General features: G+C 42.2%; 1 protein-coding gene across 2 annotated transcripts in view; it reads right to left on the bottom strand.

Moving 5' to 3' along the window:
* The window catches only part of PPP2R2B (protein phosphatase 2 regulatory subunit Bbeta), a 564,935-nt gene that overhangs the window by 451,095 nt on the left and 91,742 nt on the right, over positions 1-22,098 (bottom strand). The window contains exon 1 of one of the 2 annotated variants that reach the window (XM_073575252.1): positions 1,919-2,179. The exons of the other annotated variant lie outside the window; for it this stretch is intronic. Coding sequence (XP_073431353.1) covers positions 1,919-1,997 — 79 coding nt within the window. The 5' untranslated portion in view covers positions 1,998-2,179. Of the gene's footprint in view, positions 1-1,918; positions 2,180-22,098 lie in introns of those variants that run through there. 2 annotated transcript variants of the gene reach the window in all.

Raw genomic sequence — 22,098 nt, 5'->3', positions numbered from 1 at the left:
TTTGTCTTGGGGTATTCAATGACGATTTTTTTGCACCAAATTCTTCAAAATGCCGAACACAGTTTATGAATTTGGTTAAAAAAAATCCAAATTAGTTTTTATTTTTGCCTTTTAATGGTTTTCTTTCAACCTTTTTGCACCATTAGTGGCTAATCCATTAAATAGTCATATTCTTTTGTCCAAAAATGTGCCAAATTTTAAACTCCTCCAGAAATCTTACTCCAAGCAGGGAGTGGAGTGAGATGCATTTGATAAAAGTTGCATTTCATGAATCTATAAAAAAAAAAAAAAAATCTGGATAAGCAAAGTTGTTGTAAAGAGTTAAAAAAGAAAGACGACTTTAAAAATGGTGCTAAAGCCACTAATAAAGAGCAAATTACTCCAGAGATCTGGAGAACCTATGAATAGGAGTCATAGACTCAGGTGAGAACTTAAAGGGAACCCGTCACCAGAAGAAGCGCTATTAACTTTCAGATATGGGGTTAATCTGCAGGTTAATAGCATTACTAATTTGCTCGGACCTGCACTTTCCCGAACGCTGCGATGAGAAATTGAACTCTATTCCCCCTGCCAGCATTTGGTTTCAATCATGGGTGTGACGTGGGTTCAGCCACAGCTCTAATTATACATGGCCGTGGCTATAACTGCACCCCCAACCATGACTGACACTGACTCTACATTTGGGCTGTCAGTCAGGGTCGAAGGCGTGTTACAGCTGCCGCTCTGCATACTCAGAGCGGTGACTGAACTGGCGCCTGCGCTGAAACTGGAACCGGGGAGAATAAAGCTCATTTTCTCCCTGCCGCAATTGGCAGACAGGCCACTAACGCTATTAACCTGCAGATTAACCCCATATCTGCAGGTTAATAGTGTTTTTTCTGGTGACAGGCTCCCTTTCATACCAATTTAAAAGACTATTTTGGCAACTTTGCAGTAAATATATTCCATATTTCTATTCAAACATGTGATTCTGAAATGAATGCCATTTAACTTTGGCAAAGTGTAGGAATCACTGAGTTTCCGACATTGAGCTGCCTCCTACATTTCCTGTTTTCTGAGCAAATTTTGCTGGATTATTAGTCATAGATTTACTTTACAATAATAAAACAGAAGCCAACAGAATGGATGAAAACTGTGTTCTGGGGGATAACTAATAGAAGTAGCAATAATGCCAGCATATAGGAAAGTCAATTTCTGAGCAAAGGCAGAACCCTATTAATACGAGTGTGGGGTCACAAAGACAGATTTTATTTAGAGATGCCCTGATACCCTTGCCTACCCGTCAGCGCTCGCAATAATGCCATAACCCCGTTATACATAATGCAGGTATATTTAGTGATGACACTGATTCACGTGGAAGCTCACTGTATCTTGGAGACAATTTCAGGATCTTCACATCATTATACAACTTATCCTTAGTCCAACCAAATATTCATATATTAATTTCTGCCTGGAGTACCTTTTAAAGTTCCCTAGAATATATTTTGCATTTATAAAGCACAAATCTATTTCCACATGGACTTCTGGAAATATAAAACAGCGACCCAATGTGACCCCATGAAGCAGACACCAGAGCAGCCCCCCATACAGAAACCTCTAAAGTAAACTTGATTGCGGTGTGATGAGCCTGGAGGAGGACAAAGCATCTGCAGACTCTGTGACTATATCCTGCACACATAACACAATGTCTTGGGACACAAGTTCAGGTTCAAACAGTCAATTGCTATTATTTCCAAAGACAAGCACATATGCCTAATAGCTGCAAGGACTACTCCTCAGATAGGATGCTGGCAGCAATGGCTGTCATCTGACAGCAGAACAGCAATGTCAGCAAAGATGTTTGGGAAGTCAAGCTTCCTCCCATCCCACTTTTCCTCACAGCCACCCACCCACATAGGCACCCTTTCATGACCTGTACCTTCTGTATGGCAGCTGGAGGACAGGATGGTGTTAGGAGGTCTGAAGATGTAAGGCAGGTATCGAGAAAAGCATTTCATCTTCACATGAAGGGGCAAGCACAAGCAGCTCAATCCATGAGGACCCTGCTCTCATTCAGGGGCTGCAGATCCAGTGTCCAGTCATGTCTCCTGCATGGCAGGAGAGCCCAAAGATCTTCTGGAGCCAGACTCCATCCTTGTGCCATCAGCAGCAGCAGAAGCAGCAGCAGCAGCAGCAGCAGCAGCAGCTCAGCCTCCCATTACTGCTCCAACTCTGAAGCTCTCAAGCAGCCTGGGGAGGCTCTTCATTGGCTGAAGCTCTGTAGAGCAGTATTTGCTGACTAAGTCAGTCCTGCTTGTAAACACTCACATCCACACACAGGGAACAAGCCTGCTGCTTCCCACATCAAGTGCAGGTCATGGGATTGCTAAGAATCCCTTCTTCCTTACAGGAAACCCCATGTTATCGAGAAGCGAGCACTAGAAATATAGTATTGTCTCATACTAGTGTTACTAATCTGCATCTGTTTGTTTTCTAATGAAACCGTAGAATAAATAACTTAATATGTGTAAAGTGGCTTACACAATGGTATGAAAAGAGATTAATTGAAAGCGACAAAACAATAAATTGACTATAGAACAGCAAAATTTACGATGACTTAGAGGGGAAGCCTTGCTAATTTATTTGGTTTTCTAATAATCCTATGTCATCCAGCTACATCAGTTTTTTGTTTTTCAGTTGATGTCAAAACAGCATCAGGAGTTTCATCACGAGTATTTGTGTTGGAAAAACCGATGAGCCTGTCGGAAAACACTCCTTGAAGGGTGTGGCGCAGCGCAACCTCTGTCAATGATACCTGAGCAAACTATGGGATCCAGTCTCGCAGCATTTTCCCTCCAATGTTTCACTGCCACACTAAAGGGAAAAAAATCTGATGGCTGGATATGTTTGAAAAGACTGTAGAATTGAAGTAGCAAAGTAGGTTGTGACTTAGTTGTGAGTCATTAGGATCTCTGACACACAATAGGCACTCAAAGTAACTAAAATTGAAAAAAACTGCTCATGACTTGAAATCTGCTACCTATATTTTTCACATCACGGTACACACAGTAAAATAGCAAAAAAAAGAAGAAAGGCAGTCTATGTTTAAAAGGTGCATGCATACTTTATAATGAAAAAATAAACAGTAACAGGACATATAAAAAGTGTAATTAAGGAAATGCAGTAGTGATACCCAATAGTATATAAACTTGTGGTTATAAAATGTTAGAATAAATACTTAGATAGAAGGGTAAGATATGACATGTAGATATAATCAGTTCAGAGGAGTGCCTCTAATTGCATAGTGACCACGTCCCATACTAATAAGTCTATAGTATATGTGGATTAAAGGTATAAGGAGAGGCACACTCAAAATTGGCTTCTGGAGTCAGGCTTGAATTGCAACCCAAATTGAGAGATACTGCAAAGGCAATATATGAAAAGGCATGTTACCCAAGTAAATAGGCAGATGGGAAACTCACACAGAAATTTAACAACCCCAACCTGTATTTCGCTTGTTCAGTACTCCATGCTTTCTCAAGTTGAAAAAATAGCAACATTCACAAGCATTAATTGCAATACTGCAATCCGATTTTGAGATCTTCATATCATAGCCTCTGTGCAGGCCTAGCCTAAAAACATGATTGGTCATGGTGCACTATGTTCAATGAATGCTTACTTCTTATTCGTACTGTGATTTTTTTACATTAATTCTTTGCACAGCATTGTATTGAATTTTAGTTGCCATTTTTACCTTTATAACATTATTGTGATGTATTTTGTATTTTAACTGAGGTGTTTTTCAATAAATTGATAGTAAAAGTACTCTCTTTTTGGTGTAAATTGTCGCCTTTTCTCCCTAGATGCATGTTCAAGCCTAGAAGTAATTTGAATGGATTGTCTGTAGAGCATGTGAGCAAGTCATCTGCATTCACCTGTTTCCATTCATGCCATAAGCTTTAAATGGAGCTGCAAGTTGCATGCTCCACTGCCATTCTATTAAACTCCTAACCATTGGCATGTGGTTGTCAAATATAGGGGACCCAGGTTTTCTGTTTCAGCAATTATCGCTTGTCCCAGCAGTTGGACCCTATCCAATTTAGCAGTTATCACTTGTTTGATAAGACACAAATGTTTTTTGGAAAGACACCCCTTTAATAGCAGTGGTAGAATGGATGGATCTGGATAAGTTGGAAACTTGGGCCGAAAGGTGGCAGATGCGGTTTAACATTGATATACACATGGGAAGAAGGAATCAAGATCACCATTACACACTGATCGGGAAACCACTGGGTAAATCTGACATGGAGAAGGACTTGGGGATCCTAATTAATGATAAACTTACCTGGAGCAGCCAGTGCCAGGCAGTGGCTGCCAAGGCAAACAGGATCATGGGGTGCATTAAAAGAGGTCTGGATACACATGATGAGAGCATTATACTGCCTCTGTACAAATCCCTGGTTAGACCACACATGGAGTACAGTGTACAGTTTTGGGCACCGGTGCTCAGGAAGGATATAATGAAACTAGAGCGAGTATAAAGGAGGGCAGCAAAATTAATAAAGGGGATGGGGGAACTACAATACCCAGAGAAATTAACAAAATTAGGATTATTTAGTCTATCAAAAAGATGACTGAAGGGTGATCTAATAACCATGTATAAGTATATAAGGGGACAATACAAATATCTCTCTGAGGATCTGTTTATAACAAGGAAGGTGACGGTCACAAGGAGGCATACTCTGCGTCTGGAGGTGAGAAGGTTTTTCCACCAGCATAGAAGAAGATTCTTTACTGTTAAGGCAGTGAGAATCTGAAATTCCTTGCCTGAGGAGGTGGCAATGGCAAACTCAGTCGAGGGGTTCAAGAGAGGCCTGAATGTGGGTCGCCCTGCCAGGGCTGTGGGGTACTCGGTACCGGGCCGGTCTCTCAGATGGGAATGTCACAGCAGCGGTGACCCGGTCCGTGGCCCTGGGCGCCCAAGTAAAAGGGAGATTGAATGGTGGAATATAGGTGATTAGATGAATAGTTCGTGACGCCACCTGTGGTGTTCGGCAAGGGAGGTGTTAAGCCGACGCTGCATGCAGATCCTCTGGGACTGGTGGTATGGCGCAGCAAAGATGTTATAGCTCCCCACAGGTGGAGCTGTAGTCCCAGGTGCCTGCCTCCGTGCCGTGTCCTCCGGATCAGGGACTCAGTCAACCTCCAGGCCAGATGGAATACTCCTTTCCAACACTCCGCCAACATGTGCCTTTCTGAACGTCTCCTCTTATAGCGCCTTTGAATGAAGTACTCCTAGTACTGAGTTACACTGGAGTTCCTCCTGTCAGATGTTCCTATGAAATCTACTTGTACGGCAGACAGCTGTAGCCTGCTTCAGGGACTCCTTGCTTCCTAGTCCCGGCTCACTATCCAGTTGCTGTTGTGCCCCCAAGTCTTGTGTGGGAAATAAATTATTGTTAACTTCTACTCCTCTGGTGTCTGCTGCAGGATCATTAGTATCCATACAACCTTGGGGACCGGGCCCCGGCCTTGCACTTAGAACTTCTAGGAAGGGTTCTCCTCTAAACCACGTCCTCTGTTCTCTTTTACTCCTCACGTTCCGTACTAATCCTTTCTTTCTATGGAGAATCAGGCTTTCATTCTATGTTGCTCTCTCTTCCTTTCCTTTGCCAGCAGACCCAGGTCACTGGGATCTGCTGCAGCACTTCCGTCCATCTATCCCTCTCTCCGGGGATCTTCCTCTCTCCAACTCTCTAACCAACTGACTTCTCAATCCTCAACTCTTCCCGCTCTCTGTAATATAAACTAACTCCACCCACCTCCCAGCACGTTTCGTGTTCCAAGCAGGGAGCCACCAATGGGTGCTTTGCTATACTCCAAGCAGGGAGCCGCCGAAGGTCCTTTGCTACACTACTTTGTGGTGTGGGGTGCAGGTGTTGGAGTGTGGTCAGGTTTCTCCATCTTACCTGGATGGTGGGGTACCACACGTCAGGAGGAGGTGCAGTACCTCTGTGGCGACTGAGCCTCAGGGGCGCCACAAATGTCTTCCTGGAGCGTAACAATCTTGTATCTTACAGTTATTAGGTTCTTTAGAAGGACGTAGATCTGGGGATTTATTCTGATGGAATATAGGCTGAACTGGATGGACAAATGTCCTTTTTCGGCCTTGCTAACTATGTTACTATGTTACTAATGAACCACCCAGTGCAATAACAGTCTTTACTAAAGAGAATGCATTTTTTTGCATTCCATGTCCTTACATTTACTGCAGTACATGAAACACTGTGAGTCTTCAGCTTCTTCTGTACCTGCTTAAGACATTGAAAACAACAGAGCTCGCGTTTGGCCAGCAAGCCATACAACGTTGATCAAATAGTTGAGGTAGAAGAGTTAGTTTTCTAGTACCTCTGCAAAGAGTTGTAGGCTTTGCTGAATGCTCAGTCTCCTCTATCCCAGTTAACAGATTCTGTTCTAGTAAAATCAGGTTATACATTAATAGTGGACCAATGATTTCAGCATCTAACACTAAAATATACTGTAAGTTTAGTGAATTTGTTTATAGATGATTTTCATGTTGAACTGAAGTAACATGCACTGCAGAGCAGAATAAAATGTCTGTGTTTGTTTTCATTTTAGCCTCTCTGTTGTGGAGATACTTTCAATCAAAATTTTTGCACCCGAACAGCTAATTTTTTTAAAGCTAAGTGGGCATTACCAGAGAGATTTTACTGGATCCCTGTTGGATGCCTCTCACCTATCCAAACCAGATCTCACACTTTGCACTGATGCGTGGCAGCACGCCGAAACACATTGTCTGTAAATTGAAATTATGGTTTGACTTTTATCCTAAGTCATATGGCAAGGCTCGTTAAAGGATTGCTACTTCCAATTGGTGGCACTAGAGTTCTATTCCCTTTCCTCTCTGAAAAGGCAATTTGCATACTGGGAAAAGAAGAATTCTATACCAAACAGCCTGCTCTCTTCACTACAGAGTAATGAGTTGTGCTGGAGCACAACCCTCCTGAGTGTGCATAACTGGCATGTTTCAGCTCTCATCTATGACAGTCAGTTTGGGAGGGCAGTGAGGCAAGTTGAGTCTCATTACCAACACTTCTGGAAGCTGTCAGTTAAGCACACTTAGGTCAGCTGTGCTCCAGCATGTTTCATCATACTCCAGACTGTTTGTCAATGCTATTGTAGAGCGTGTTCTTCTTTCTCGAGTGTGTTACTTCCTGGTGATGATTGGTCAGTCTCCGAAAGAGTCACAAGTACATGCCCCCAGTGAAATTCCTCTGGTAATGCCTACTTGCACTTAAAAAAACAAACTGTTTAAATGCCAGGTATTTTGTTTGCTAATATCTCTGCAAAGGAGAGGCGAAATAAAATAAAAAGTAAAAAAAAACCTATTATTCTACTTTGCTTTTCACAATACATCATGAAAGGTCTTCTTTAATGATATTAAAACAATTGCCAAATAAATGCTGATTACCTGTATTTTCACTCAGAAATAAATTCTTATTTTCCAATCCAATCACATTAATTAAGGCAGTGATTCCAAAATTCATTGGCAATTCGCTATTTCTGTAAATTTGCTAAGGTGTAAATTGTTTTATTACAAAGAAAAACTTATTTAGTTTTACTGAGTAATTCAAATGACTTCATCTAATGAACATCCATAACCAGGTTTCTCTATGGGCTTCAAAACAAGATCTAGTTCACTAATCAAAATTATGTTATCTGACATGTGTCGTTGCTTGTTATTATAACTCCTTTTCAGTACGAATAAACATAGTGAACTGGTCAACATGAGTGAAGTTGGTTAGCTCGGCATTTGTCATATTCAGGACCATATACACCAACAACAAAATTACCAAAAGAAAGTCTTCTGCTCATTATTGAAGTCCAATAATCCAGTGCAACAACTGCTGAATGTCTATAATGTTATTATTTGAAGGATGCGGCTTGAACACGGTTCACTCTAAGGAAAAGCTGTCTGTTTAGCTATTTAAAAGGATCACAGAAAGAAATATGCTCCCTTGGTACATAATTTATCTCAGATAGTGTATCTCCAATTTCAAAAGAATGCCTCGGGGGACATATACATACATTTGTGAATGGTATTTACAGTTGTACTATTATAAGTAAAAGACATTAGGACTAGTGTTCCTCATTGTAATGTAATGCAGCACTTATCAAGACATTATTGTTTTTACCATATATGCGTTACAAACATGGATCAAGTACCACATAACATATTGTGCAAATATGAGAAAGGAAAAAGGATGCATCAAATCAAATTATTTCTAGACAATGCTAAAAGTCCATCCATATTTGGCCCAAATTTACTTAAAGGGAATCTGTCACCTATTTTTTGGACTATCAGCTGCCGGCACCGCCATCAGGGGTTATCTACAGCATTCTGTAATCTGAAAGATAAGAAAAATGAGTTATATTATACTCACCCATGGGCGTTCCTGGTCCAGTCTTGGTCCAATGGGTGTCGCGGTCCGGTCCGGCGCCTCCCATCTTCTATTGGTGATGTCCTCTTCTTTGCTTCCCATCGTGGCTCCTGCGCAGGCGCACTGCTCTGTCCTGTTGAGGGCAGAGCAGAGCCCTGCAGTGCGCAGGCGCCGGGAAAGATGGGAGGAGTCGGACAGGACCCCGACACCCATCGGAGCAAAACTGGACCCGGACTGCCCCTGGGTGAATATAATATAACTCATTTTTCTTATCTTTCAGGTTACATCGGGGGCTTATCTACAGCATTACAGAATACTGTAGATAAATCCCTGATGGCGGTGTCGGCAGCTGATAGTCCAAAAAATAGGTGACAGATTTCCTTTGATTTTCATAGTCAAGGGAAGATGCATTCTTTCAAGGTGTTGATTTTATAATACTATTAATAAATGGGTTTTCTGGTGATATTGCCAAGGGACAGTGTACTCCAGATCTGGTCAGCTTCAAAGCAACATTTGCAAGAGCTATATAAAAGAGCTTTGAAGTTCTGCGCTTGCCTTGAAGACTGGTCACCTCTGACTGCAGAGGTGACCGGTAACCTACAAAAAAAGTATAGAATTAAAAATGCTTCCTTTCTTGAGAACATAGATTATTTTTAATAAAAGGTAAATTGCAGAGATGTTTTTTCCAGCACTTTGCAATTTTTCTTCTATAAGATTAGATGACCCCTTTAAATTTACTTGATTTTTTTTAAAGAATTTTATTCAGGTTCAGATGAGGCTTGGAAAGCTACAGGAATGTTTTTTGTATGTAAATCTTTGTACTGTTTCCAGTTTAAGACCACGTTTCTTCATGACAAATAGCAGTGCCATCAGACCCCATGAATAGTGCCAGCAAACTGCCCCCTGGTAAATAATACTGCAAGAAGTGCACACACGATCCAGAACTAGCAGCACTGCCGTTTATTGAACACAGGTGAATCCGCGGAGTTACCACATCCAATACATTTTATTGATGTAATTTCTATTGTGGAGACTGGTGTCTCCGAAAGAGAAATTGATGTGCTGTGGTCTGAAAAGTGTCACATGTCTTTGTCCACGGGTGATCCACAGGTGACTGTGTACGCATAGTGGACATGAGATTTCCTGAAATCCCATTCACGATGCTGTAACATCTGTTCGCTGTTGGTTTGACGCTGCATAAGTATGCAGCGTCAAACCAGCAGCAGTTACTGATCGTGGGCACATACCCTTATATATACAGCCCTAGTAGAGTGCCCCCTGGTAAATAATACTGCCAGCAGTATCCCAAATATGGAGTCATAGTAGATTGCTCCCATTACAGTTCCCCCTAAAAAATACTGCCAGCAGAACGTCCCACATTTTGCCCTCGTAGGGTGCCCCCATATAAACAATACTTCAAGTAGAATGTCCCACATAAAAAATGCAATTTGAGTCCCCTACATAATCAGCGTCAATATAGTGCCTTCTTTATATATAAAGCAGTCTAGTTATTGAAATATTCAATGATAAGATTTTAATAATCAGGGAAGTTGTAGCCACTGCAGGGAAAATATAGATAGACAAGGTGGCTATTCAAAGAAATGGGTAAATATTAAATACTTAGTTGTGCTAGTTTTACAAGAATAGGGGCCACTTTTTCACGTCTCTGGCTGAGGGACAACAACAGGAGCTTATTGCATATCTCTCTAAGATTTCACTAAAGTCTACAAAAGAAATATAAACACATACGCAGCACGCTCTTGGTAGTGGTGGCTGCCAGCAGGAGCTGTGCTTGTTTTGTCAGAAGTTCAGGAAATGTCTTCTATATTGGGAAATACTGAAATAATCTGTCAGAAAGCTAAACCTGATTAAAGGGAATGTATCATCAGAAAATTACCTATTGTTTAAATCAGTTTTATTGTGTTACATGCACTTTAAAAAAAGGTCATTTTTTATACTATGATCTTTATTATAAAAATAAATTTGTAATCTTGCAATTTTTTCAGTAAAAGTTTTTAGCACGGTTCCATACTACTAGAGGCAGTATTACAGTGACTGGTAACACCTCTATACAGCTGATATCACAGGGTCCGCCAATGATAATAGGCAATGTCACAGCTGACCCTGCTCCCCCTCCCTTCACAATGATCTTTATACAGTCTCATTAGACACATCAATATCAAAGATAGGGTCAGGATCTGTGTACATGTATTGTTTCCTGAAACATTGGGAAGTTAGAGTCTAAAAAAGCCCAAGTGGCTTTTTTAAAAAAGGCTGTGATATGTAAACACCCCCCCATAAAACACTGCCAACATTTTTAAAAGAATACATGTAGCACAAATGCTTGATTTAAAAATAGGCCATTTTCAGCTGAAAGCTTCCCTTTAACCCCTCTCTGACCTCAGACATATTATTCCGTCCATGGGACTTAATTCCCATGGACGGAATAGTACGTCATAGGTGATCAGCTTCGCTCATGGGGGGAGCGCCGCTGATCACGGCCGGGTGTCAGCTGATTCTCACAACTGACACCCTGCACTAAGTGCCAGGAGCGGTCATGGACCGCTCCCGACACTTTAACACCCAAAACACTGCGATCAAACAGGAACGCAGCGATTGGAGGCCCCACGGCATGACGCGGGGTCACGATCGCTCCCATGGTAACCTGATGTTGTCATGATGACATCCGGGTTACCAGAGCTGAGAGACTTCCTGTCATGTGCAGTACATGCCAGGAAGTCTCTGAGGTCAGTGTGCACAGAGTGCAACGCTGACAACTTATATTGCATGGAGATCTGCATACAATATAAGTGATCAGCCTGCAAAAAATTGTCCCATAGTGGGACAAAGTGTAAAAGTAAGAATTAAAGAAATTTTTTTAAAAACAATTGTAAAAATATTTTTAAAAAATAATAATAAAAATCAATATTTATTCCATCAATAAATATTTTAATAAAAAAAATCTGAACAATAAAAGTACACATATTTAGTATCGCAACGTCCGTAACGACCCGACCTATAAAACTATCCCACTAGTTAACTCCTTTAGTGAACACCATTAAAAAATAGACAAGGCAAAAAACAATGCTTAACCTCTTCCTAACATCAGACGTACTATCCCGTCCATGGGACCCGGGCCCCTATGCCCATGGACGGGATAGTACGTCTACCGCAATCAGCGGCGCCCACATGGTGAGCGCCGCTGATCGCGGCCGGGTGTCAGCTGATTATCACAGCTGACACCCGGCACAATGTGTCAGGGGCGGTCACGGACCGCCCCGACACGTTAACCCCTTGCACGCCGCGATCAAACATGATCGCGGTGTACCGGGGGTTAAAGGGAAGCATCGGCAGGGAGGGGGCTCCCTCCGTGCTTCCCTGAGCCCCCCACGGCAGCGCAATGTGCAGCGCTGCTGCCGGGGGCTCCTTTCCTGCAGGCCCCCGAATCCAAGATGGCGACGGGGGCCTTCGGGGGCCTGCAGGAAGCTGGCTTCCTCAGTGCCTGCAAAGCGCAGGCATGAGGAAGCCTTGTGCACTGCCTGTGACAGATCGCTGATCTGTCACAGTGATCTGTGATGTGACAGATCAGCGATCTGTCACAGAACAGTGATGTCCCACCTGGGACCATTTAATAAAGTAAAAAAAAATTAAAAAAAAGTGTTAAAATAATTTTAAAAAAATCGCCAAATAAATTACAAAAAAAAAAATATTCCCCCAAATAAATCCATTTTTTGAAAATAAAAAAAACAATAAAAGTACACATATTAGGTATCGCCGCATCCGTAACGACCCGCCCTATAAAACTGTCCCATTAGTTAACCCCTTTAGCGAACCCCTTAAAAAATAAAAATAAAAAACGAAGCAAAAAATAATGATTTATTATCATACCGCCAAACATAAAGTGTAATAACGCGCGATCAAAAAGACGCATATAAATATCCATGGTATCGCTGAAAACGTCATCTTGTCCCGCAAAAAACGAGCCGCCACACAGCATCATCAGCGAAAAAATAAAAAAGTTATAGCTCGCAGAATAAAGCGATGCAAAAATAATTATTTTTTATATAAAATAGTTTTCATTGCATAAAACCGACAAAACATAAAAAAACGACCTAAATGAGGTATCGCTGTAACCATACTGACCCAAAGAATAAAACTGCTTTATCAATTTTACCGCACGCGGAACGGTGTAAACGCACCTCCCCCCAAAAGAAATTCATGAAACGCTGGTTTTTGTTCATTCTGCGTCCCAAAAATCGGAATAAAAAGCTATCAAAAAATGTCACGTGCCCGAAAATGGTACCAATGAAAACGTCAACTCGTCCCGCAAAAATTAAAACCTCACATGACTCAGTGGGTCAAAATACGGAATAATTATAGCTCTCAATATGTGGTGATGCAAAAACTATTTTTACAATAAAAAGCGTCTTTTAGCATGCGACAGCCGCCAAACATAAAAACCACCATAAATAGTAAATCAAACCCCCCGTTATCACCCCCTTAGTTAGGGAAAAATAATAAAATAAAAAAAATGTATTTATTTCCATTTTTCCATTACGGTTAGGGTTAGGGTTAGGGTTACGGTAGGGTTAGGGTTAGGGTTAGGGCTAGGGCTAGGGTTAGGGCTAGGGTTAGGGCTAGGGTTAGGGTTAGGGCTGAGATTAGGGTTAGGGGTGTGTTGGGGTTCGGGTTGGAGTTAGAATTGGGGGTTTCCACTGTTTGGGCACATCAGGGGCTCTCCAAATGCAACATGGCGTCTGATTTCAATTCCAGCCAATTCTGAGTTGAAAAAGTCAAATGGTGCTCCTTCCCTTCCAAGCTCTGACATGCGCCCAAACAGTGTTTTACCCCCACATGTAGGGTATGAGCCTACTCAGGACAAATTGCAAAACAATTTTTGGGGTCCAATTTCTCCTGTTACCCTTAGGAAAATAAAAAATTGGGGGCAAAAATATCATTTTTGTGGAAAAAGATGATTTTTTTATTTTCACGTCCGAGCGTTATAAACTTCTGTGAAGCACTTGGGGGTTCAAAGTGCTCACCACACATCTAGATAAGTTCCGTGGGGGGTCTAGTGTCCAAAATGGGGTCACTTGTGGGGAGTTTCAATAGTTTAGGTACATCAGGGGCTCTCCAAACGCACATGACACCCGCAGACCATTCCATCAAAGTCTGCATTCCAAAACGTCACTACTTCCCTTCCGAGCCCCGACGTGTGCCCATACAGTAGTTTTCTCCCACATATGGGGTATCAGCATACTCAGGACAAATTGGACAACAACTTTTGGGGTCCAATTTCTCCTGGTACCCTTGGGAAAATAAAAAAATGGTGACTAAAAGATCATGTTTGTGGAAAAAATACGAATTTTTTATTTTCACGCCCGGGCGTTATAAACTTCTGTGAAGCACTGGGGGGGTTCAAATTGCTCACCACACATCTAGATAAGTTCCTTGGGGGGTCTAGTTTACAAAATGGTGTCATTTGGGGGAGTTTCCACTGTTTAGGTACATCAGGGGTTTTCCAATCGCGACATCGTGTCCGATCTCAATTCCAGCCAAAAACGTCAAATGGCGCTGCTTCCCTTCCGAGCTCTGCCATGCGCCCAAATAGTGGTTTACCCCCACATGTGGGGTATCAGCGTACTCAGGACAAATTGCACAATAACTTTTAGGGTCCTGTTACCCTTGGGAAAATAAAAATTGGGGTGAAAAGATCATTTTTGTGGAAAAAATATGATTTTTTTAATTGTACCGCTGTACGTTATAAACTTCTGTAAAGCCCTTGTGGGTTCAAAGTTCTCAGCACATATCTAGATAAGTTCCTTGGGGGGGTCTAGTTTCCAAAATGGGGTCACTTGTAGGGGGTTTCCACTGTTTAGGTACATCAGGGACTCTCCAAACGTGACATGGCGTCCGATCTGAATTCCAGACAATTTTGCATTGAAAAAGTCAAACGGCGCTCCTTCCATTCTGAGCTCTGCCATGCGCCGAAACAGTCGTTCCCCCCCACATATCAGGTATCAGCGTACTCAGGACAAATTGCACAATAACTTTTGCAGTCCAATTTCTCCTGTTACCCTTGGTAAAATAAAAAAAATTGAACCTGAAGTATTTTTTTTGTGAAAAAAAGTTAGATGTTCATTTTTTTTTAAATATTCAAAAAATTCCTGTGACGCACCTAAAGGGTTAATAAACTTCTTGAATGTGGTTTTGAGCACCTTAAGGGGAGCAGTTTTTAGAATGGTGTCACTTTTGGGTATTTTCTATCATATAGACCCCTCAAAGTGGCTTCAAATGTGATGTGGTCCGGAAAAATAAAATGGTGTTGTAAAAATGAGAAATCGCTGGTCAACTTTTAACCCTTATAACTTCCTAACAAAAAAAAATTTTGGTTCCAAAATTGTGCTGATGTAAAGTAAACATGTGGGAAATGTTAGTTATCAAGTTTTTTGGGTGCCATATCTCTGTGATTTAAGGGCATAAAAATTCAAATTTGGAAAATTGCAAAATTTTCAAAATTTTCGCCAAATTTCCGTTTTTCTCACAAATAAACGCAAGTTATTTGAATGAAATTTTAACACTAACATGAAGTACAATGTGTCACGAGAAAACAATGTCAGAATCACCGGGATCCATGGAAGTATTCCAGAGTTATGACCTCATAAAGGTACAGTTGTCAGAATTGTAAAAATTGGCCCGGTCATGAACGTGCAAACCACCCTTGGGGGTGAAGGGGTTAATGATCATACCACCGAACAAAAAGTGGAATAACACGTGATCAAAAAGATGGATATAAATAAACATGGTACCAAAATGTCATCTTGTCCTGCAAAAAATCAAGCCACACATAGCTCCATCACCGGAAAAATAAAAAAAGTTATAGCTCTCAGAATAAAGTGATGCAAAAGTAATTATTTTTTATATAAAATAGTTTTTATTGTATAAAAGCACCAAAACATAAAAATATAAATGAGGTATCGCTATAATCGTGCTAACCCCAAGAATAAAACTGCTTTATCAATTTTACCACACGTGGAACAGTATAAACGTCCCCCCAAAAGAAATTCATGAATTGCTGGTCTTTGTTCATTCTGCCTCACAAAAATCGGAATAAAAAGTGATCAAAAAATGTCATGTGTCCAAAAATGGTACCAATAAAAATGTTAACTCTTCCCGTAAAAAACAAGACATCACATGACACTGTGGGACAAAATATAGAAAAATTATAGCTCTTAAAATGTGGTCATGCAAAAACTATTTTTTGCAATAAAAAGCATCTTTTAGTGTGTGACAGATGCTAAACATAAAAACCCGCTATAAATAGTAAATCAAACCTCTCTTTATCACCCCCTTAGTTAGGGAAAAATAATAAATTAATTTTTTTTATTTATTTTCATTTTCCCATCAGGGTTAGGGTTGAGGTTGGGGTTAGGGTTGGGGCTAAAGTTAGGGTGTTTTGATTGGGTCACCGAGGAGGAAAGCAAGACCAAGCTAAGCCACAGAAAACCAGAGAGGTTGGTAACCAAGCGGATTGCAGACCCCTGATCCTATCCACACAACTAGCATTAGCCGTGGAGCGTACCTACGATGATTCTAGACGCCTTGACACAGCCGGAGAACTAAATAAGCCTAAAGCAAGAAAGGGGAAATCTAAACTGCCCCAGAGCAGACCCCAAAGGAATAGATAGCCCACAAACATATATTGTTGGTGAGACAAGATGAAAACACAAACGCAGGTAGAAAAATTGGCTGAGCAAACGATGGGGGCTAAACTAACCAGACAGGACAGGAAAGGAAAGACACTGTCTGCAATCATGCAAAAAACCCTGCAAAAAATGCCCAACACGTCTGATAGACAAAATACTGAAGTCACTAGACTTCGCCCACTATATAAGCACTCTGGTATATTCTGAAAGCAGAGCAAAGAGAGGCCAATCTAATAAGGGACAAAAACAAACTGGCACAAACAGTAACATAAGGATGGAAACTCAGCACAGCCCCAGCCGGGGCTGGCTGACCACACAAAACTGAAACAGACAAAACCAAATCAAATGTGAACAATAGCAAAAGAACACTTAGCTGGAGCATGCAGAGACTGAGCTGGAAACTAAGACGTCAGGAGGCAGGAAAAAATCACCAGCAGGGACAGAGGGAGTCGGCTGTCTTAAATCCAGTCAGAAACTCCCAATGTCCAATCGTCCTCCTCATTATCAGGTGGCAGGCCTCTGTTAATTAGATCAGCTCCACTACCTCGTGTAACCACCAGAGGGAGCCCGGAAAGAGAACTCGCGACCCCTCTGTTAATATAACCATCTCCACTACCTTCCCCAGTAGCCAGAGGTAGGCAAGAAAGTGAATTCACAACATAGGGTTAGGGTTGGGACTAAAGTTAGGGTTAGAGTTGGGGCTAAAGTTAGGATTAGGTTTAGGGTTGGGATTAGAATTAGGGTTGGGATTAGGGTTAGGGGTGTGTTAGGGTTAGGTTTGTGGTTAGGGTTATGGTTAGGGTTGGGATTAGGGGTAGGGGTGCGTTGGGGTTAGAGTTGGAGTTAAAATTGGGGGTTTACACTGTTTAGGCACATCAGAGGCTCTCCAAACAAGACATGCATCTGATCTCAATTCCAGCCAATTCTGTGTTGAAAAAGTCAAACGGTTCTCCTTCCCTTCCGAGCTCTGCCATGCACCCAAACAGTGGTTTTTCCCCACATATGGGGTATCAGCATACTCAGGACAAATTGCACAACAATTTGGGGTCCAATTTATCCTGTTACCCTTGGGAAAATAAAAAATTGGGGGCAAAAGATCATTTTTGTGACAAAAATATGATTTTTTATTTTTGCTGCTCTACATTATAAACTTCTGTGAAGCACTTGTGGGTTCAAAGTGCTCACCACACATCTAGATAAGTTCCTTAGGAGGTCTGCTTTCCAAAATGGTGTCACTTGTGGGGGGTTTCCACTGTTAAGGCACATCAGGGGCTCTCCAAATGCGACATGGCGTCCGGTCTCAATTCCAGCCAAAAAGTTAAATGTTCATTTTTTTAAAACATTCTGAAAATTCCTGTGAAGCACCTGAAGGGTTAATAAACTTCTTGAATGTGGTTTTGAGCACCTTGAGGGGTACAGTGTTTAGAATGGTGTCACTTTTGGGTATTTTCTATCATATAGACCCCTCAAAGCGACTTCAAATGTGATGTGGTCCATAAAAAAAAAATGTTGTAAAAATGAGAAATTGCTGTTTATCTTTTAACCCTTCTAACTTTCTAACAAAAAAAAATTGGTTCCAAAATTGTGCAGATGTAAAGTAGACATGTGGGAAATGTTAATTATTAAGTATTTTATGTGACATATCTCTGTGATTTAAGGTCATGAAAATTCAAATTGGAAAATTGTGAAATTTTCAAAATTTTTTGCCAAATTTCTGTTTTTTTCACAAATAAATACAAGTCATATCAAAGAAAATGTACCACTATCCTGAAGTACAGTATAATATGTCATGAGAAAACAATGTCAGAATCACCGGGATCTGTTAAAGCATTCCAGAGTTATTACCTCATAAAGGGACAGTGGTCAGAATTGTAAAAATAGGCCTGGTCATTAACATGGAAACCACCCTTGGGGTAATGGGGTTAAAGGGAACCTATCACCATGAAAATACAGGCCAATCTGCAGGCATCATGGTATAGAGCAGGGGCGGAGTAAATTGATGTAATAGTTTGTGATAAAAGATATGATAAAAGATATGGTATAAACTAGGCTTTAATCCTTTAAACCTCTGCCCTTGACGGACCCATTGACTTATGAAAAACATGGACGAAACTCGTACTCAAAAAACTGATGTCTGAGTGAGGCTTTATTGTCATACCAATTGTTCTCTATTAATCCTTTTCTATAACTAGAAGATAGAGATAGAAGAGGCCACTTTTACAGATTTATACATATCATAAAATTAACTTACAATGCCCTCCTATGGACCACCATGCAGAAAGCATTAACTTATGATATCTCTGACAAGGTGCGACCTGTGCACAGACAAGTGACTGGAATATCTATTGAAAGATAACAGGCTGATAGTATTTACGTGGGATCTCCTACATCTAATAACTGTTACTGTTTTAAGTGTGTGAACAAAGAATGGCTGAATATTGGCACCTAAGGCCCGTGAGCACTGAGCAATTTAGTTTACTGTATAAGCAGCACCAAAATAGTCATATACACTACTCTGCTCTGTCCACAACAGACCTTGTCTCTTCACTTATCTTCCATCCATAGCTCTTGTCTACTGCCAAATGGGTTTTATCTGAGATACTGTCCTAATGTGAAAAAAATTATTTCCACTAGACATCGAGAATATATATTTCATGTGTATATTACTTGAATGACCTTTGGACTTTCAATGTAATTTTAGAGAATTTGGGTTGAAAATTTTAAGTTATTGCTACTAGAGTTGAGCGACTTTTGGTTTTTTAGGGTCGAGTTTCGTTTCGTGAAACCCGACTTTTCCAAAAGTCGGGTCGAGCAAGATCGTCCGATTATAGGGAAAAGTCGGGGTCGTCCCGAAACACGAAACCCAATGTAAGTCAATGGGGAATAAAAGTTGGCAGTGAGAGGAGGACAGGAAACACACCTACAGTGCCCATTTGAATGCCAAAAGCATCAATTCTTCTTAAGCTTGTCAACCTTAATTAACTTCATAATACAAGTTACGCACTGAAAAATGGGGGTTATTTGGCTAAAGTTGTGGGGGGGGAGGGCTGGCTCCAGGTTTTCATGTGCCCTGAGCGAAAGAGCGCCTCTTTAACACATAATACCACAACTCATCATGCTCCGATACGGCAGAGAAATAGCGGTATAGTACAATGAAAAATACCTCACTTTTTACATCTCATGACGAGGCCCATCTATTTCTCCATACAGAATCATTGGTCCCATATAATGTTTGAAACAGTATATGATGAGCTCCACATAATGCTACAGTATATGTTGGTCCCCATGGATGAAGCTCCACTGTCTTATGGGCCCAAATAATGCTCCAAACATAATGGGCCCCATTTCTAATGCTCTAGTGTATAATGGGCCCTGTAAATGCTGCTCCAGTGTCTGATGTCCCCCTTTGGAATGTTCCAGTGTATGGTGGGCCCCATCTATCATTCTCCAGAGTATAGTGCTCCCCAAAAATTGCTGTCCCAACATTGAAAACAATCAAATAAGTCTCCTCGCTAGGGAATCCCTGTACTAGTCTAGACTCCTCGTCGTCCCCATCTTCCATCTCACTGCACAGTATTTCAACTTTGCAAGTGCTGTGATCCTGGGCAAGCAGGGGGGGCCCACTCGTTGGCGACGGCACTGGCACAGGGCCCCTGATAGTACGGTGGTGTGTCTGATGGCGGGTGGGCCGAACCTGCACTTTCATCTGCAGCTTCCTCTTTGTCACCGTGTAAGATGGAACTGTATATGGGAAGGGTAACCTGAGTTTCATCAGGGTCAGATTCAGGCCGGGTAACGTGCGAGGGGAATGTAGTGGTCTGGGTCAATGTACCAGCAGATTCATCGAGCAGTGGCTGGGCATCAGTGCACTTGTGTCGCCCCCAGGAGTACGGTCGCCACAGTGGCATTACCTTCTTCCTAGGGAGTGTGATGTCATGCTTGGGAGCAACGAAGGATCTCTCTAGCAGGTTAACTGATTGGGCGGCGTTATTCCCACGAGTCATGACCCTCCAAACAGCGTTCATGAAGGCAAAGTGTTTGTTTTACGTGGGCAGTATGGTTGCAAAGCTGAACCTTAAAGGAATGTCCAGAAGGGCACCACCAGGAGTGGAGCCTACGGTTAAATTCGACTCCACCTGGGAAACCTCAACCATGCCAGCTACAGAACAGATGCACACATTGCAAGCTTAATTCCGTTAACGAACGAGACTCCGTCATGCCCCGCGGTCCAAGTCCGGCTTACTAGAGGGACACGTGAGGCTCTGGCACATGAGATTGGCCAATAACTGGTGTGTCATGCCCTTACATGTCCGTGGCTGCATGTGCGCTACACTAAAAAGGCCAGCGTTTGTCGCTTACAGGTGCAGATAACCCGCTGAACAACGTTAGTGATGGGGATCACTGATTACAATTATTACCCGCGAACAATGATTTCCCAGTAAGTGCAGGTCAACCGCAGTTCCGGAATTAGGCCTAACCGTCATTCCTGAAAAAATGAAAAACTTACGTGTGCAAACCACAGGTGCTGTAGCTTGCTTAACAGCTCGCCAGCCGTTCTCACGCCCAGTATGGATTACACGTGATTGCACAAAGGTGAGAAAGGGTACCGTATCCCCAGATAACATGTATGGATAGCGTACACATTCAAAATATATGTCTCAGGAGGCAGGCTCAGACAGTGTCAGGCCCAGTATGGATTGCACGTGATTGCACAAAGGTTAGAAAGGGTACCGTATCCCCGGATAACATGTATGGATAGCGTACACATTCAAAATATATGTCTATACATCAGGAGGCAGGCTCAGACGGTGTCAGGCCCAGTATGGATTGCACGTGATTGCACAAAGGTTAGAAAGGGTACCGTATCCCCGGATAACATGTATGGATAGCGTACACATTCAAAATATATGTCTATACATCAGGAGGCAGGCTCAGACGGTGTTAGGCCCAGTATGGATTGCACGTGATTGCACAAAGGTTAGAAAGGGTACCGTATCCATGGATAACATGTATGGATAGCGTACACATTCAAAATATATGTCTCAGGAGGCAGGCTCAGACGGTGTCAGGCCCAGTATGGATTGCACGTGATTGCACAAAGGTTAGAAAGGGTACCGTATCCCCGGATAACATGTATGGATAGCGTACACATTCAAAATATATGTCTATACATCAGGAGGCAGGCTCAGACGGTGTCAGGCCCAGTATGGATTGCACGTGATTGCACAAAGGTTAGAAAGGGTACCGTATCCCCAGATAACATGTATGGATAGCGTACACATTCAAAATATATGTCTCAGGAGGCAGGCTCAGACGGTGTTAGGCCCAGTATGGATTGCATGTGATTGCACAAAGGTTAGAAAGGGTACCGTTTCCCCGGATAACATCTATGGATAGCGTACACATTCAAAATATATGTCTATACATCAGGAGGCAGGCTCAGACGGTGTCAGGCACAGTATGGATTTGACGGCCCAGATTACACAGTGGAGGAGCAGGGAGAGGTAAAGATTGCAAATGCTGGGGCCCTGCCCAAGAAAGGGGGGCCCACTCGTGGGCGTCGGTACTGGCACTGGGCCCCTCATAGTACAGCGGTGTGTCTGACGGCGGGTGTGCACCACCACCATCAGAGACACTTGATTGCACTATGAGGGACCCTGTGCCAGTGCCCGCGCCCAAGAGTCGGCCTACCCACCTGTCCAGGGCAACGGCACTCGCACGGTGTCGTGCACTAGGTGGTGACCCCGGCCATGGGGGGGGAGGCAGCACAGTTAGGGAGTTTTAGAAAGTGGCATATGTTGATGTTGGACTTTCAGCTGATGCAAAAGGCGAAATAGGTGAAGTCCCGGGAAGAGGTGGACCAAAGCAAGCCATTTTTCTGTCACCCTATGTGTCATCAGGGGAAGGTGAGACAAAATCCTTGGAAACCCATGCATGGTTCATTTTAATGA

Source organism: Dendrobates tinctorius, unplaced genomic scaffold, assembly GCF_039654945.1.
Source record: "Dendrobates tinctorius isolate UK_male_01 unplaced genomic scaffold, ASM3965494v1 ptg000043l, whole genome shotgun sequence".
NCBI lineage: Eukaryota > Metazoa > Chordata > Amphibia > Anura > Dendrobatidae > Dendrobates > Dendrobates tinctorius.
Note: the sequence above shows the minus strand (reverse complement) of the source record. Positions and strands in the feature narration are given on the sequence as shown.